General features: G+C 33.4%; 1 protein-coding gene across 1 annotated transcript in view; it reads left to right on the top strand.

The window, feature by feature from the left end:
• KIF18A (kinesin family member 18A) overlaps positions 1–19,119 on the top strand; it is an 85,739-nt gene that overhangs the window by 9,383 nt on the left and 57,237 nt on the right. Inside the window, exons 2-9 of the mRNA XM_008003604.3 lie at positions 885–1,255; positions 3,862–4,019; positions 6,851–6,955; positions 7,615–7,725; positions 9,653–9,850; positions 13,545–13,721; positions 15,104–15,178; positions 15,412–15,524. Coding sequence (XP_008001795.1) covers positions 931–1,255; positions 3,862–4,019; positions 6,851–6,955; positions 7,615–7,725; positions 9,653–9,850; positions 13,545–13,721; positions 15,104–15,178; positions 15,412–15,524 — 1,262 coding nt within the window. The 5' untranslated portion in view covers positions 885–930. The remainder of the gene's footprint in view (positions 1–884; positions 1,256–3,861; positions 4,020–6,850; positions 6,956–7,614; positions 7,726–9,652; positions 9,851–13,544; positions 13,722–15,103; positions 15,179–15,411; positions 15,525–19,119) is intronic.

Below are 19,119 nucleotides of genomic sequence, written 5' to 3' on the forward strand. Positions count from 1 at the left end.
TTTTGTTTGTTTGTTTATTTTGGTTTTAGGGTCTTCAGATTCTAGATTATTTTCTGGATAGTTGAGACTTCCAAATTGTTGATCTTTGTTACTTTGTTTACTTTTCTTCTTTGCATGTGAAGCAGTCATAAAATCAGACCATAATTTTTAAACCTGCTGTCATTGATTCCTTAAACTTGCACACAGTTAGAAAGCGGAGACTAGGATCTATATTCAGAGACTAGGTCTCTGAATACACCAAGGAGTCTATGCCATCTTTTTCACCTTCAGACCTGAACTAGCTAGTTGAATGCATCCTTGGAACTATTATTAACCCTATGGGCCTCTGAGATACAGGTAGAGACCAGCCTGGATGTATCACTTTCCACTGCCAAGGGGCTTGCAGCCAAGATCACTTTACTAAAAATAGTTCACAAGCTAAGGCTCTCCAATCATACCTTGATATGGTTCTGAGAGATCCCTTTCTATTCATTCCAATGACCTAAGCTAAAATAGTGCTGGAGGGCTTGTGAAAATCAAATCTGTGTTTTAGGATAGCATATCTGTGATTATATATGGTTCAGCTATAGTATTTGAGTTTAAGTCAAATATCTTAATAATATTTCAGGTAAAGAGATTTTTATCATAGTTTTGTATATGTATGTGCCATTTAATTGTTTGTTTTAGGGTAGTCAAGTGCATATGTGTGTATGTGTGCATATATGTGTATGTGTGTTGTGTGTGTTTATGTGTTTATGTGTGTATATATATATATTTTTCCCCCAGTGTTTACCAAGTGAGTGAAACAGAATTATTAACATCTTTTTTGAATGAATACTACATGCCAGTTGCTTTGCATGAAAGTAAAACTGATATTAAAACTTTATTTTCTTTTTTAATTTCAGAGAAGTATTCAAGCATTTATACAGATAGGAATCAAGATAATCAACAATGTCTGTCACTGAGGAAGACCTATGCCACCATATGAAAGTAGTAGTTCGTGTACGTCCAGAAAACACTAAAGAAAAGGCAGCTGGATTTCATAAAGTGGTTCATGTTGTGGATAAACATATCCTAGTTTTTGATCCCAAACAAGAAGAAGTCAGTTTTTTCCATGGAAAGAAAACTACAAATCAAAATGTTATAAAGAGACAAAATAAAGATCTTAAATTTGTATTTGATGCTGTTTTTGATGAAACGTCAACTCAGTCAGAAGTTTTTGAACACACTACTAAGCCAATTCTTCGTAGTTTTTTGAATGGATATAATTGCACAGGTATTTGTTCCAATTTGGGATTTAATTTCTCTATCTGATTTCACTTGTACATTAGGAGAGACATCTACTTGAACCTTCTAAATATAATCAAATTTAAGGTGCTTGTATACAAAAAATTCTTAAGAAATTCAATAGACTTGAACTGTAAATATAGACTTTCTTTGAAATTTTAGTTATCGTATATAACTTATATGTCATTTGTGAACCTTTCTCTTTCAGGGCCTTACTGTGGCCCCTATAGACATCTGTCCTTTCAGTTGCCCATGTTATTAAACCACATGCTTATTGCAATTAACATCAGTTTTCTGATAATTTGTATTTATAACTTTTCCTACAGCTTACCTGTGTAATTATCTATTCCTGGAGAGTAGTCAGACATTTCTGAACATTTGACAGTTTCTTTGCAGCAGTTTTTCTTCATGGCACACTGAAATAAAAATGTTTAAGTTGGTAAAGGATAGGAGGAGACTAAAGATCAAAAAACTACCTATGGAGTACTACACTCCTTATCTGAGTGATGAAAAAATCTGTACACTAAACCCTGCAGCATGCAATTTACCCATGTAACAAACCTGCATTGTACCCCCGAACCTAAAATAAAAATTGGAAAGGAGGTAAAAGTGTTAAGATCCCATGTTAATTATCTCATACCCTTTAGCCCATCGTTAGCGCAAGAAGCATCTTTAATGCTTTTTTCCACCTTTCAAGAAAGCCACGTTGATTTCCTTAAAAAAAAGAGAGAGAGAGAGAGAGACAGAGAGATACCCAAGATGCAAAATGGCCAGTTATTCAATGCTTACCAGGCACTAAACACCATTATTAATATCTGATTTTTGTAATTACTAGTGACATTTTCCCCAAGACAGCTCACAACTATAACATGTTTCACTGTCTTTTCCCGATTCCTTTCAGTTTTATCATGGAGGACATACCCTCTTGGTCAAGTAAGGATGGAATGTGGTTTATTGATTGGTACTGCTGTGATTCCCATTTTTAAGAAGATATTCTTTTCCTCATTCATGAAACTTCATATGTCTCTAGAGATTTTGAAAATTTCGTAACTCAAGACAAAAAGTAGACTCTCTATCAAACTACTATTGAATTTTTGGTTTCTTTTTGGCTTTCTTTATATTCTTACCCTGCCTTTAAGACAGCTTAAGAATATGCTGTCTTAAAGCTTCCTTATATACTAACTTACATAAAATAGAACACAGTAAAACATACACCATGTTAATTCCTACTGAAAAGTATTTTTGTGGTTTGTTAACATTTGGTTTAGCAGACAGATTGAATTTATAAAAATATTTTCAACCAGTAATGATATGAGAAGTTATTGCCTTAACTGATTATTGTATTGGGTGTTTACCATATGTAATTCACAAAGTGGATTTTTCTCTTTTCTTTTTGATGGAGTCTTGCTCTGTTGCCCAGGCTGGAGTGTGCTGGTGCAATCACAGCTCACTGCAGCCTCAACCTGCTGGACTTAAGCAATCCTCCCATCTCAGCCTCCTGAATAGCTGGACTACAGGAATGAGCCACTGCCCTCAGCTAATTTTTTGAAAATTTTTGTGGATACAAGGTCTCACTGTGTTGCCCAGGCTGGTCTCAAATTCCTGGGCTCAAGCAATCCTTTGGACCTTAGCTGTCCAAAGTACTGTGCTTGTAGGGATGAGCCACCAAGCCTGACCCACAGAGTGGATTTTTTATACATTTGAAGAAACACATGACTTTCTTGTACTGAATAGAATCTTGGAAACAAAGTAATTCACCTAAAACATAAAAGGGAATCTTATAAATGGCATCTATCTGGTATTTATTCGAGTCTCTGCTTTGTGGCAAGCTATTTGTTAGGTGCCAAGGATACATGGCCTCTGCCTTGGTGGAGCACTTAATTGGAAATACAGTGTGATACATGCCAGAAGAGCGGGGTGTGGATATGCAGCATATACTGAGGACTGAAGTGAAAGAGTGGATGTGTCTGCCTAGAACAATGAGGGAAAGCAGAGAAAAATGATATTTGTGCTGAGCATTTAGAAGCAGGTGGAAGTTTTCCAGCTGGATCAAGTAGAGGGACTCCTCAGAACAAAAACAGCAGAGTAGAAAGGAGCAGCAAATGCTGAGAATTTTGAATAATTAAGTATCCCTAGATCACAGCAAGGAAGCAGTAGACTGGCAAAATAAGCAGGCACCCTCTGAGTGCTTTATAATATTCCAAAGTGAGGAATTTGAACTTACACAAACCTGGAACAATTAAGAAGGTTTATTGTATTCCAATTTTTTTTCATAAAGATGACTACAAGTTGCAAAGGATAAAGAAGATGAAAGATGAAGACTAATCTGTAGGGAGATTTTAAGATTGCTTTGAAAGAGTAGTTGTTGGAGTGGGGGGCCGGGGGTAGTGATACCATTTATCAGAATAAAGAATATAGGAGTAAGAGTAGATTTCTGGTAAGATTCACAGGTTTTGAGGATAAGACTATAATTTTGGATTTGTAGGGTTTAAAGATACTGTTCGGGATATCCAGATGGAACTATCCACTAGATAGTAGATATAATAGTGTTATATGTCATAACAAAGAGTTTTGATTCCTTTCTTAAAAACTCAGTACTTGCCTATGGTGCCACTGGCGCTGGGAAGACCCACACTATGCTAGGATCAGCTGATGAACCTGGAGTGATGTATCTAACAATGTTACACCTTTACAAATGCATGGATGAGATTAAAGAAGAGAAAACATGTAGTACTGCAGTTTCATATCTGGAGGTAAGTTGGCAATTTAATCAATAGTTTTGAGAAGTCATTGACGTGATTCATTCAAATGATTTTATTACATAAGAGTTTTCCGGTGAATATACAAAATCATTAAAATTCTTTGTCTTGAATATTTGTTATGCATCTTTTTCTGTAAACCTTTTTTTTTTTTTTTGGCAAAATTTCAGACTTAGAGAAGTTGCAACAAGAGTATAAAGAACTTCCAGATACCCTTCACACAGATCCCCCATATGTTAACATTTTACTGCATTTGCTTTATATGTGCGTGTATACATTTCATTCTTTCTGAGCTAGGTTGCAAACTTGTAAAAACAGGACTTTTTTTAAATAACTGCTAAATAGGTACCAAAATCAGGAAATTAGCAATGATACAATATAATTACCTGTAGATCTTAGTGAGATTTTGCTAGTTATTTCATTAATACTGTTTATTGTAAAAGAAAATTGTATTCAGTTGTTGTATCTCTTTAGTCTCCTTAATCTGTAATGTTTTGTCTTTTATGACACAGCCATAAAATTCCTCAGTTTGGATTTGTCATGATTAGATTCAGATTATACACTGAGAGTAACACAAGCAAAGTGATGTTGACTTCTTACTGCATCACAAAAGGCTTAAGCCATTGATTAGTCCCCATACTGGGAATGTTAACTTTGATCCGTTTTATTATGCTGATGTCTGTAGAGTTTCTCCACGTCAAAGATACTGTTTTGCCATTTACAATTAGTAAGTGCTATGTATGTAGACAATGTAAATATTCCTTACTCCTCAAACTTTTGTGTATTGGTATTAGCATCCACTGATGATTGGTGACTGAATCAGTTACTATTATGATGGTAGATAGTGGTGATTTTTAAATTCCATTATTTCTTGTACATTTCTTTATTGACTTTCTACTATAAGGAAGAGTTTTCCCCTTATTTTATCAGCCTCCTGCATTTTTACTTTATTCAATATATTATAATCCCTTTCTGTAATCATTTTTTGTATGTTCAAATTGTGTAAGATTTGGCTTGTTGAGGCTTCTTCATGTTGTCTCTTGTGTCCTTTTGAAATACCCCATCATTCTTTGAGGCCTTCTACCCTCTTAATAGTCCACAAATGGAAACTAAGTGGCAGACACTCTAACTTTGCATTCAAATAGTGTTTCAGAAACCAGTACAGAAACATAAAAACCCTGATTTCACTGCCTATTTATTTCTGGTGCCAGAAATTTTCTCTGTTATTAACATCTTGTAGTTTGGTCCCTACTGAGAATTTCATCCAAAGATTGACTAAAATCATGTATGTTGCTAAAAATTTCTTCATTAGAACTTACAGAAAAAAAAGAAGTAAAACTCATTTTCTTTGGTTAAGTGTGAAAAGAATTTTTCTGAACTCAAATTAGGAAAAGAGGGTGCCAGCATTCATTATTTCTTCCTTAGATCATTTTTATAACTGGGACGATTTTGAAGTTTGGTTATTTTCACAATTTTTATTTTTTCTTTTAATCTGCTTTCATATTATTAATGATAAGGCAGTGTATAATGTGGTTTTCTACTCAAGCTATACACCAGAATTGCCTATAGATCTTTTTAAAAATAGGCCTAGGCCTCACATTTTGGCTATTTTAATTTAGTAGGTCTGGGGTGTGGCTGAGGCATCTCTGTTTTTTAAATGCTCCCAAGTGAGCCTCATACATAGACCAGCTTGAGGGCAATTATTCTAATTATTGATTTGGTATGATTGAAGTAGATAAGGGGAAGCAATAGAAAAGTGCTGCTCATCAAAAAGATATGATTAAGAAATATTTCTTCATATTATCATTTTACTACTTTTAAGGGTTTATCACATTCTAATGCCTATCATTCCTTGTAAAGAATTGTACCAGCAATGAATTATCACTGTGAGCTACTTATTAGAACACAGAAGGAAATAACACCAAATAATTTTTTAGAGACTAAATTTTGTTATTTTTTTTTCTTAAATCTTGTCAGTAATAGTTGTAATTCTCATTTGGTTAGCAAGTAATAAACTTTATACCTTTCATAAATTCATAAAATCAGGCCAATAGTACTACATAGAAATGTGTGTTACTTATAAAAATTACTTTTTAAACAATGACCAGAGATATAAAATACAGATGTGTATTCAGTATGATGCAATAGAGTGAAGCTGTCTAGGCTCCAGTTCCTACTCTGCTAATACCTTTATGACCATGGACAAATCATTTAACCTCTCAGAACCTTAGTTCCCTCATCATTCAAATGGGTCTCCTTTTGAAATTTATTATTAGTAATTATATGTCAAAATTAATGTAATTGAAGGATAATTGAAACAAATGCCACCTGTCCTTGAGTGTGGGTTTTCTGTAACATTTAAGCTCCAAAATTTAAAAAGTTTAGACTACTTGGACATTGTGAAATAACAAATATTTTCCACAGTAAGAACCATGCCATCTTCATACAACCTGCATTTCAGTTTCCCAGAATTTCTCAATGCCGTGTGTTCCTTGTATTTCCTGAAAATAAGAAAATGCACTTCAGCTATCTTACTTATCTGTGTTTCGCCATAGTCATCAAGGCAGAAATTATGAGTGAGGGTATAATGACTCCAACTTTAAGTTTCAATTTCAAACCTAGGTAATCAAACTCTTCAATTTTCTGGAATGATAGAAAATTAATGGCAACATGAGATTGAAGGTATGAGGTGAATAAAAGTGAGGTGCTGCTTGTCTTTAGGATAAAATTCTAATAATTTCAAATCAGCAATGTATGTGTGATGTAATCACCTTTTTTTTTTTTTTTTCTTACATCAATACTAAAGCAGTTCTTTTTATTTTAAGGTATATAATGAACAGATTCGTGACCTCTTAGTAAATTCAGGGCCACTTGCTGTCCGGGAAGATACCCAAAAAGGAGTAGTCATTCATGGACTTACTTTACACCAGGTATGTATATAAACATCTTTTTCCCTGTTAGAATAGCAAATGTGACTATTAAGCCATTTTCATCAGCCATACACTTGGTTTCCGTCCTGTTTGAGAAAAAAAAAAAAAAAACTAATGATGTGCAGAATTTAAATGATTAGGATATATTTTTAGTGTTATTTTGTTTTAAAATACTGAGTGAGCTTTTTAAAAACATTTTTTAAATTTCATTTTTAAATTTTAATCTACATATGTATGTATGTATGTATGTATGTATGTATGTATGTATTGTGACCGAGCTATGAGACTGGCTAATTTTTGTATTTTTGGTAGAAAACGGGATTTCACCATGTTGTTCAGGCCGGTCTCAAACTCCAGGGCTCAAGCAATCTGCCCGCCCTGGCCCCCAATGAGTGAGCTTTTCTTACAAAAATCTGCTTGAACATTTAATGTCATATTATTCTATTTAACATAGAGACTAGACTGTAGATTTTATCTTTTATTCTTCATATAAACACACACAATACTAAGCAGATGAGACACAGTCAGTATTTAATAGGATTGAATTTATAGAAAACATTTTCTTTCACCTTTAAATATTTTTGTTTTTGAACATTTATTGAAAAATTTAAAGATATATTGCTGATTTTTAAATTTTTCTTCTGCTTAAACTTCTCCAGCCAAAATCCTCAGAAGAAATTTTACATTTATTGGATAATGGAAACAAAAACAGGACACAACATCCCACTGATATGAATGCCACATCTTCTCGTTCTCATGCTGTTTTCCAAGTAAGAGGCCACTAGACTATCGCTCTTAAAATTGAATTTAAAATAAATGAAGCTAAATTCATGAATGATCATTTTCATATATGTGAAAAAAATCTGTCTGTAGACTTCACTTGTCAGTACTTTTCTTTCTTTGTAGCTTTGAGAAGTTTCTGTCACCAAGAATATTTATAATTTAGATGTTTAAAACAAAAATAGAAAATTTCTACCTTTGTAAACATACAGGAGGATAAAGTTGTAGTTATAAAAGTTGTTTTGTTTTTGCTGAAAATATTTAATCTTTCCAATAGATAATCTTATATTCACAGTAAAATTTATCTCTATAAATCTAGACTTATAGAACTAATAATTTGGGAATATACTGATTCATCTTTAAAAGATTTCACCATAAGGACTATGTAAATAATTGCATTCCTTAAGGAAGTATGATTCAGTTGGCACAGTACCTCTTAGGAATACAATTCCAGAAAGACCTAAAGCATAGGTTAATAGCTATTATTTCTTATAGTTTCTAGTCCTGTTAATATCCAAATGATAATATAAAGCTTCTTTTAGTATTATGCCATCTGAGATTCATCTTATAAGAAAGAAATTGTTTTAGTTGAAAGAATTCATATTGAAAGCAATCAAACCATTCATATAGTCCCTAGTCAACAAAAATTTCATTTTTCTTTTTTGTTCTTACCACTAACTCTTCGACTATTAATAGTCTTGAGAGAAATATTTCTCTGTGAAACTGAGATGTCTCTGAAATATCTTAGATCCTACTTTATAAAAACATTTAATAAATGGGCTTTATAATTAAGTAATATCTTACCTTCCTCATCTTTTGTTTGCCACCTAATGTAGTTCAGATAATTCTTACAGAATTATCTGTAATTGTAAGCTACTTACAGAGTAGCTTAAAATATTTGAATAAATTGTGCTTTACTAGGCAGTTGAAAATGACAAGTAGACTTTACTGTAGTCATGTGCCATGTAACGACATTTCAGTCTACAACAGTCTACGTATACAACAGTGGTCAAATAAGATTAGAGCAGAGCTGAAAAGTTCCTATTCATCTAGTGATGTCATACTCATCATAATGTCGTGGCGTACCACATTACTCAAATGTTTGTGGTGATGTTGGTGTAAATGAACCTGCACTGCCAGTCATATGAAAATATAGTACATATAATTATGTACAGTACATAAGACTTGGTAATAAATGACTGTGTTACTGGTTTATGTATTTACTTTTTATTATTATTTTAGAGTGTGCGCCTACTTATTACCCCAAAAGCAGTCTGCTACTTTGTTTACCAAGTCTGTTGATTTCATCATTTTTCTTGTATTTGATTTATGATATTTTCACAATGAGGAAATCACCTAACAGTGCATTTCTCAGAACATAACTCTGCTGTTAAGTGATGCAAGACTGTACTGCTTTTTTTATATATAATATTTTAATTATTAAGACATATACAAGTTTGAGGTATTAGAATAAATGTACTCTTCAGTTTGGATCAAGATTCAAATTCAACTTGTCTTGAGGGGCGATCTCCGGATAAATGCAAGGCATTCTGACCAGTAGCTTTGGTTTTTTCTTAGGAATGTTATTTCTATAGAACCTGTGTTTCTAACCATCACCTCTGATAATTCCATGTTCTGGTTCAAGGGGTACCAGAATACAAATGCAAGTTTTGCTCTTCTGTCAGGTCAAGAGTTATTTTTCCTCTGGTACACATATAGAAAGTCTTTTCATTTTTGTATTTTTCTCAGCTATAGTGATTACTTCTAGTGCTCTTAAGTATCAATTAGATTATACCTTGTTCAGTTGTTTTTTAAAATGAAAATGATTTTGATTTTGTGCTCTATTAAAAGATATATTTCTCTTTTAGTTTTGTTAAATCTTATCCTCATTTTTTTCTATTTTGTAATTTCAAAAAGATTTATTTGCGACAGCAAGACAAAACAGCAAGTATCAATCAAAATGTCCGTATTGCCAAGATGTCACTCATTGACTTGGCAGGATCTGAGCGAGCAAGTACTACCGGTGCTAAGGGGACCCGATTTGTAGAAGGCACGAATATTAATAGATCACTTTTAGCTCTTGGGAATGTCATCAATGCCTTAGCAGATTCAAAGGTAGGCATTATATGTCTATTTGTCAAATAGTTTGAAATATTGAAATAGATAAGAAAGATACTATTTAATATGATTTTGTTTTAAACATCTGGTATATATCACATTTCAAGAGTATATCAGTAATGTTAATATATAGATCAAAGACCTCAGAAAACCTAGTGTATTTAAAAAACTGATTTTATTTCTTTTTTAATTTCTAGTTTTATAATCAGAATTGGTTAAATGGAAAGTAATGAATACCAGATTGATAGTTAATATTTTATGGTACATTCTCATCACTTACTTTGAACTTGGTTTTTAAAGTGATCATTTAATGATCACTACACAGCAAATATGATAATTAAATTGGCATGAAGACAAACTAACCATATTTTAGAAAAACTAAATTCTGTTTGGTATTTTATATAATATAAAATAGGGTTAAATATTAAAGGGTGTTGATTATTTTTTTTAAAAAGGAGTTTAAGTTATAAAACGTCATGAAATCACCTAATAAGATAATGTTTACTAGATGCTTTTGGGCATATTTAAAAATAGTTTACATATGCCATATGCCAGAAGTGCTTACCTAGAACACACAAATGATATTTATAAAAATGACATCCTTTCTAAAAGTTATAATACAGCAATTTAAGTTAAACCATCCTCGAAAGCTTTAGCTTGTTAAACTGTTCAAAAAGCTCATCACTGGTCATTACAGAAATGCAAATCAAAACCACAGTGAGATACTATCTCATGCCAGTTAGAATGGCGATCATTAAAAAGTCAGGAAACAACAGATGCTGGAGAGGATGTGGAGAAATAGGAATGCTTTTACACTGGTGGTGGGAGTATAAATTAGTTCAACCATTGTGGAAGAAGTCAGTCTGGCAATTCCTCAAGGATCTAGAACCAGAAGTGCCATTTGACCCAGCAATCCCATTACTGGGTGTATACTCAAAGAATTATAAATCATTACTAGAAAGACACATGCACACCTATGTTTATTGCAGCACTATTCACAGTAGCAAAGACTTGAAACCAACCCAAATGCCCATCAGTGATAGACTGGATAAAGAAAATGTGGCGCATACACACCATGCAATACTATGCAGCCATGAAAAAGGATGAGGTCATGTCCTTTGCAGGCACATGGATGAAGCTAGAAACCATCATTCTCAGCAAACTAACACAGGAACAGAAAACCACACACTGCATAGCATGTTCTCACTCATAAGTGGGAGTTGAACCATGAGAACATCACACGCCAGGCAGGGCCTGTCAGGGACTGTGGGGTCTAGGGGAGGGATAGCAATAGGAGAAATACCTAATGTAGATTACAGGTTGATGGGTGCAGCAAACCACCATGGCACATGTATACCTATGTAAGAAACCTGCACGTTCTGCACATGTATCCCAGAACTTAAAATATAATTTAAAATTTTAATTTTTTAAAAAAAGCTTTGGCTTGTTAAATTGTTCAAAATGTTACCTTTTGATTTAGAATAAAGTATATTAAAAGAATTGGAGCAGGTTTTAAAAAAAAAGAATGGCAATTTACTGAAATCACATGAAGATTGCAAAAGCAAGATGTCTTTTATATTCTAAGTTAAAATCCCAGACTTATAAGCAGACAGCATGATATAGAGACAGATTTTGTAAACTTAAGCCATTCATAAGATTTTTGCCATGTGAACTAATCTTTAATTTTTTAATAATGACTCCTATTGAGTCATTTGTGAGTCAGTGTTTAATGTATGTCTTGTACATGTAAAATCCCTTAAAATAGCACCAGCAGTGCATATTTCACACTGTTTGGGAAAGACTGCTGTGGTGGAAAGCATATTGCTACTGAGAATTGGGGGAGCTGGGACGTATTTCTAGCTCTGTGAATACCAGCTTTGTGACCCTAGTCAAACCACTTCACTTTATGCTTAGCTTCAATTTCCTCTTCTGCAATATGAAAGATATATGTTGGATAACATTAGGTTGCTTTTAGCTTAACATTGTAAAGAATCTGTTTTTATATAAAAGTTCTACTTTCTGGAAAATTTATTTGTTACTTCAAAATTGGAAACAAAACTTAGCAACACTTATTTGTTACTTCTACTTCTTTCTTTTTAGGTAAAAGAAAATCTTGAAGTATTAGGTTCTTTTAGAACTCTGTAGTGATTTCAGGAGAAATGTCTGCAACATTGTAATTATAATTTATTTCATATCTATATTAGATGGTTATTTAAGGAGAGAAGTAGCGCTAAGCCATGCAGAGTTCTTATTATTCCTCTAGTATGTTTGTATAGGACATCTGTTTACTTTTGTGTTTTAATTTTTTTCAATGATTGGAAATATTTTTAAATAGACATTTTCAAATAGTTTTAGATTTACAGAAAAGTTACTAAGATGATACAGAAAGATTTTGTTAAATATACTTCACACCTGGTTTTCCCTATTGTTAATTTTTTATATTAATATGGTCCATCTATCACAACTAACGAACCAGTGTTAATGTATTATTTTATTTTGAACTAAAGTTCATACTTATTCAGATGGAGATATTTTTAAGTATGATATTTGTTTCATATATTCACTGAATAATCCTGTAAGATTCATTGTCATCACCTCAATCACAAATTGTAAGTCTGGACAAAATTGGGTAGTGCTTAAGTTCTTATAGTGAACTGTAGGGTCAAGCCCTATGGGACTTGGCGGGTGTTCTCCCCGTGTGCGGAGAGGAGAGTTTGTAATAAATAAAGACACAAGACAAAGAGATAAAGAGAAAACAGCTGGGCCCCGGGGGACCACTACCATCAAGATGCAGAGACCGGTAGTGGCCCCGAGTGGCTGGGCACGCTGATATTTATTGCATACAAGACAAGGGGGCAGGGTAACGAGGGTGATTCTAAGTGATTGACAAGGTGAAGCAAGTCACGTGATCATAGGACAGGGGGCCCTTCCCTCTTAGCTGAAACAGAGAGAAGAAGGCAGCATACCTCAGTGTTTTCTTCTATGCACTTATAAGAAAGATAGAACTTTAAAACTTTTACTGTTTCTTCTATCTCTATCTACTATGAACTTCAAATAGGAACCAGGAGTGTGGGAGGAACATGAAAGTGGACAAGGAGCGTGACCATTGAAGCACAGCACCACGGGGAGGGGTTTAGGCCTCTGGATGAGTGCGGGCAGACCTGGATAATATCCACCCTTCCACAAGAAGCTGGTGGAACAGAATGTTCCCTGTCTCCTCCAAGGAAAGGAGACTCCCTTTCGCGTTCTGCTAAGTAATGGGTGTCTTCCCAGACACTGGCACTACCGCTTGACCAAGGAGCCCTCAAGCAGCCCTTATGCGGGTGTGATAGAAGGCTCACCTCTTGCCTTCTAGGTCACTTCTCACAATGTCCCTTCAGCACCTGACCCTAGACCCACCAGTTATTCCTAGGTTATATTAGTAATGCGACAAAGAGTAATATTAAAAGCTAATGATTAATAATGTTTATAATAATGATTGATAATTGTCCATGATCATCTCTATATCTAAGTTGTATTATGACTATTCTTATTCTAACTATTTTCTTTATTATACTGAAACAGTTTGTGCCTTCAGTCTCTTGCCGCAGCACGTAGGTAATCCTCTGCCCACAGTGAAGTGTTAAAAGTGGTAGCAGGTTTGCATTTAAATGTGGAAAATGACATTAGGTCTCTTTTTTTGTACTTTCAGAGAAAGAATCAGCATATCCCTTACAGAAATAGTAAGCTTACTCGCTTGTTAAAGGATTCTCTTGGAGGAAACTGTCAAACTATAATGATAGCTGCTGTTAGTCCTTCCTCTGTATTCTACGATGACACATATAACACTCTTAAGTATGCTAACCGTGCAAAGGACATTAAATCTTCTGTAAGTCTGTTTACTCTGCCTTTGTTTTGAAGGTATTGGCTGCATATGATTTTTATAATTCTAATGAAAGTATTAATTAGGGTTATGTTTCTACATAATGAGTTAGGCAGCTGAGGGTTAGAAGGGTCTTTGCTAACCTGCTTAGTCGAACATTAATGTAGACAGTTAAAGCATAAAGCATCTTGATTATATATATAAAGTAGATACTATGATTCGATCTTTTGGGTACTAGGTACTTTAGTGGCTTTCTTCCTAACCTCTTTCATGTCATGGCATATTGTATTTGGATGACACCTTGGAGTAATCAGTCAAAGCTTTAACACATTTGTTGCAGCCCAGGATGATGCTCTGCTTTAGCTGAGAACCAAAACTTTCTACCTGAAAATCTTGGATATGTTAATCTTTCCAAGCCTATTATTTCATCTGTAACATAGGTATAAAGCTTATTTTTAAAAATGTCTTTTCTACATAATTTATAGTCCACATTCATTATGTTGATGTAGCAATCTCTGTATTTCTCCAGAAATATAATAATAGTAATTGGTTAACATTAGTATTTTTGCCAAATATGTGGTGTACTTAAAAACATGCATATCAAAACATGTATGTTTAAAATTATAATATATCAGGGTTGAAAAAACATAGAGTTAAGCTGTTGTGATGACTCCTCCTCTTTTCCCTTTCCCCTCTGCCACTTTCCTTAAGTGTCTGAAGATGAGCATGTTATTGTCATCTTAAGAAAAATATTCCCAGGCTCTTTATATAATTAATTGTAAAAGATCATACTATATGGGTATATGGAAAGGTTTCCAGCACACGATTTTCATGTAGCCCTTACTCTAGCCCTTTGAGGAATGAATTCTTAGCTCCACTTTACAGATGAGTAACCCAAACATCAAACAGTTAGAATTCTAAGTCAGGTTAAGTGAGAAGTAGGCAAGGTCTCAATATCAAGTATTTGGATTTATATGTTTCATATTATCTCTACTATACCATAAATGTCAAGGGGCCCATACTATGATAAAAATGTTAAAATATAGTAAGAACTCAGTGAAAACTAATTGAATTCCTGAAAGGGTAGCATGAAAAACTATCTCTGCATTTCTTAGAAGTCAAAGGAAAAAGAAAGTAGGGAATTTTATTGTATTGTGATTACATGCTTATAAACACCTTTTCTCAATAAAGTAATTTCTTTATAATTTTATTTACATTATTAATGTGCTCAGCAGCAGATCCTCTTGTCATAGATTTTAAACATGAGCATAATTGTCACAAATTCTGAATTCATGAACTCAATGAAAATACAATGTCATTTTATTCATGTATTTATCTATGTGATTATTATCTCTATATAAACAATCATAATTTCTATCTTTCAACAGTTGAAGAGCAATGTTCTTAATGTCAATAATCATATAACTCAATATGTAAAGATCTGTAATGAGCAGAAGGCAGAGGTATGTCTGTTTACATTTTATGCTAGTCTTGCTCAGTTCTTCATTTATAGAATTTTATAATCATAATTGTCCAAAAATTTAACATATTTTTCTGTTAAAATTAAAATCTGGTTAATTCAGTTATTTTTTACAGCTAAAATTTGGCTGTGGCCATGTAAATGACTTATTTTGTATTTTATTTTATTTATTTTTTTTTTTATTTTGTATTTTAACTAGTGATTTCTCTCTACTAGATTTTATTGTTAAAAGAAAAATTAAAAGCCTATGAAGAACAGAAAGCCTTCGCTAATGAAAATGACAAAGGAAAGTTAATGATTTCAAACCCTCAGGGAAAAGAAATTGAAAGGTAAACATTACATTAAGATCTAATTTTGAGGAATTTATTGTTTTAAAATTTTGTTAAATATTTTATGTTAATTATCTTTTGTTCTGTCTTTTATATGTATGTTTATAATTTACATAACGTACATATGTATGTTTATAATTTTGTATATACATACAGACGTGCATACATAACAAGCTTGACTCGGAGATATTGCAGATTTAGTTCTCCAGACCACTGCAATAAACAAAATATCATAATAAAATGAGTCACAAAAATGTTTTGGTTTTCCAGTACATATAAAAATTATGTTTACACTACACTATAGTCTATTAAGTGTGCAATAGCATTATGTCTGAAAAGATAATGACCTTGCTTTAATTTTAAAAATACTTTATTGCTAAAACATGCTAATGATAATCTGAACCTTCAGCAAGTCATAATCTTTTTGCTGGTGGAGGTCTTCCCTCAATGTTTATGGCTGCTGACTAGTAAGAGTAATGGTTGCTGCAAGTTGGAGTGGCTGTGACAATTTCTGAAAATAAGGCAACAATGAAGTTTACTGCATAGATTGACTCATCCTTTCATTAGAGATTTATCTGTAGCATGTGATGCTCTTTGATAGCATTTTACCCACGGTAGAACTTCTTTAAAATTTTGAGACAGTCCTTTCAAACCTTGCCACTGCTCTATCAACTACATTCATGTCGTATTCTAAATCCTTTGTTAATTCAACGTATGTAGCATCTTTATAAGGAGTAGGTGGCAAACTTTCTCAAGAAACCATTTTCTTTGGTTATCCATAGAAGCAGCTCTTCATTTCTTCAAGTTTAATCATGAGATTGCAGCAATTCAGTCACATCTGAAGACGTGACGTCTGAAGCCTGAAGGCTCCACTTTCTAATTCTAGTTCTCTTTCACGTATACCACATCTGCAGTTACTTTCTTCACTGAAATCTTGAACCCCTCATAGTTATCCATGAGGATTGGAATCAACTTCCTCCAAATTCCTATTAATGTTGATGTTTTGACCTCCTTACACATACCACAAATGTTCTTAATGGCATCCACAATGGCAAATTCTTTTCAGAAGCTTTTCAATTTATTTTGCCTAGATCCATCAGAGAAGCACGATCCATGAAAGAAAGAATCTATAGCAGCTATAGCCCTACAAAATGTATTTCCTAAATAAGAAGACACAAAAGTCAAAATTGCATGATCCATGAGCTGCAGACTGGGTGTTGAGTTAGCAGACCTGAAAACATTAATCTTCTCGTACATCTCCATCAGAACTCCTGAGGGACCAGGTGTATTGTCAGTGAGCATTAGTATTTTGAAAGGAATATTTTTTTCTGAGCAATAGGTCTCAACAGTGGGCTTAAAATATTCAGTAAACAGATGTGCTGTCCTCTACGCTTTGTTGTTCCATTTATAGAGCACAAGCAGAGTTAGATTTAGCATATTTCATAAGGGCCCTAGGATGTTTGTAAATGGTAAATGAACATTGACTTCAACTTAAAGTCACCAGCTGCAAAAGCCCCTGACAAGAGAGTCAGCCTGTTCTCTAAAACTTTGAAAGTACGTATTTACTTCTCTCTAGATATGAAGGTCCTAGATGGTATATTGTTCCAATAAAAGGCTGTTTTGTCTATCTTGAAAATCTGTTGTTTAGTGTAGCCACCTTCATCAGTGATCTTGGCTAAATTTTCTGGATAACTTGCTGCAACTTCTACATCAGCACTTGCTGCTTTACCTAGACTTTTATGTTCTAGAGAAGGCTTTTTTTCTTAAACTTTATGAACCAACACCTGCTAGTTTCAAAGTTTTCCTCTGCAACTTCCTCACCTCTCTCAGCCTTTGCAGAATTGAACAGATTTAGAAGGCTTGCTCTGGATTAGGCTTTGACTTAAAGGAATGTTCTTGCTAGTTTAATCTATCCAGACCATTGAAACTTTTTCCATCTCAGCAATAAGGCTGTTTCACTTTCTTAGTGTGTGTGTTCACTGGAGTAGCACTTTTAATTTCCTTCAAGAATTTTTCCTTTGCATTCACAACTTGGCTAAATGTTTTGTGCAAGAGTCTTAGCTTTTAGCCTATCTTGGCTTTGTAAAAGCCTTCCTTATAAGCTTAGTAATTTCTAGCTTTTGATTTAAAATAAGAGACATGCAACTAACTCTTCCTTTCACTTGAACACTTAGAGGTCATTTTAGAGTTATTAATTTGCCCAATTTCAATGTATTTCAAAGAATAGGGAGGGCTGAGGAAAGGGAGGGAGACAGCCAGTCAGTGGAGCAGTCAGAGCACACACAATACTTAAGTTTACTGTCTTATATGGGCACAATTTGTGACATTCTAAAGCAATTACAATAGTAACATCAAAGATCACTGGTCACAAATCACCATAACAGATATGTAATAATGAAAAAGTTTAAAATATTTCAAGAATTGCCAAAATGTGATACTGTAAGCTCATGCTGTAGGAAAAATGATGCTTATAGACTTGCTCACAGCAAGATTGCCACAAACCTTCAATTTGTTAAAAAAAAAAACAAAAAAGCAGTGTATGCAAAGCACAATAAAAGAAGGTATGCCTGTATATATATTCTCAACTGAATTCAAGAAGTCAGTGATTTCTCTTTACATTTCACACTTTGTAGATCAAGTAAATTTAGTTTTTATTTTACAGATATTGAAGAAAACCAGAACTTAGGTATAAGATAGTGAAGACAAAACCAGTTATGTCACCTGTAGACTTAGTTTAATTTTAGTGGTGCTCATAACTGTTCTTTTCTGACATAATCATTATTTATATATTTCATGTAAATCTACTCTATTCTTCATTTTATTAACTCTCTATAGCTTAACTAATCTGCTTATTGAGCCTAAATGGGTAATTATTTGAATGAACATCTTTCAGTGATGTAAACCGATACAGAATTTTGAGAGGTTTCTAGTAAGCTTCTTAGCAGGTAAATTTTTAAAAACAAAGCAGTTAGTAATATAGTATGCAAAAGTACTTTTTCCTCAAGCAGCTAAGACAGTCTTCCAAATTGACCATTCAGACACTGGATCGAGATGTTAATTTTGAGTACTTCTAGGAAGACAATAAGGAATTCCTGTATTAAACAAGTTTGGAAATTACTCCATAAGGAATCTAGGAGACTTCCAAAGTACATCAGCTTATTAAAGTCTTTGAGAAAACCTGTAGTAAAGGAATCTGTTCGACTTTGATTAAAGTTGAGTAAAGGTAAACTTATTTGACATTCTCCAGAACCAATTATCTGTTATTAGTATGAGAAACCAACTACAACTTAAACCAATGATTATTCATACTGTTTTGGAGCTCTAGAATTAGTAGAAAGTGTCTCAGTATCTATAAGGAAAACAAGATTATAGTCAAAAGTGGCTGTCAGACGTGATCCAGCTATAATTTTTTTTAATTGCATTTGTGTGTTGAAGTTTTATATAAAATATTTTATAGTATTGCTTAAGAAATAAGTAAAAATGATTTCTGGTTTTTCATCTCATCAAAGAAAACTTTTAACTCTGATATAGTATTATTAGTTGTTGTTATTTCATTTTGTTGATTAAATGTGGGAGCAGTCCTCATGTAATTGGA

Source organism: Chlorocebus sabaeus, chromosome 1, assembly GCF_047675955.1.
Source record: "Chlorocebus sabaeus isolate Y175 chromosome 1, mChlSab1.0.hap1, whole genome shotgun sequence".
NCBI classification, from domain to species: Eukaryota; Metazoa; Chordata; class Mammalia; order Primates; family Cercopithecidae; genus Chlorocebus; species Chlorocebus sabaeus.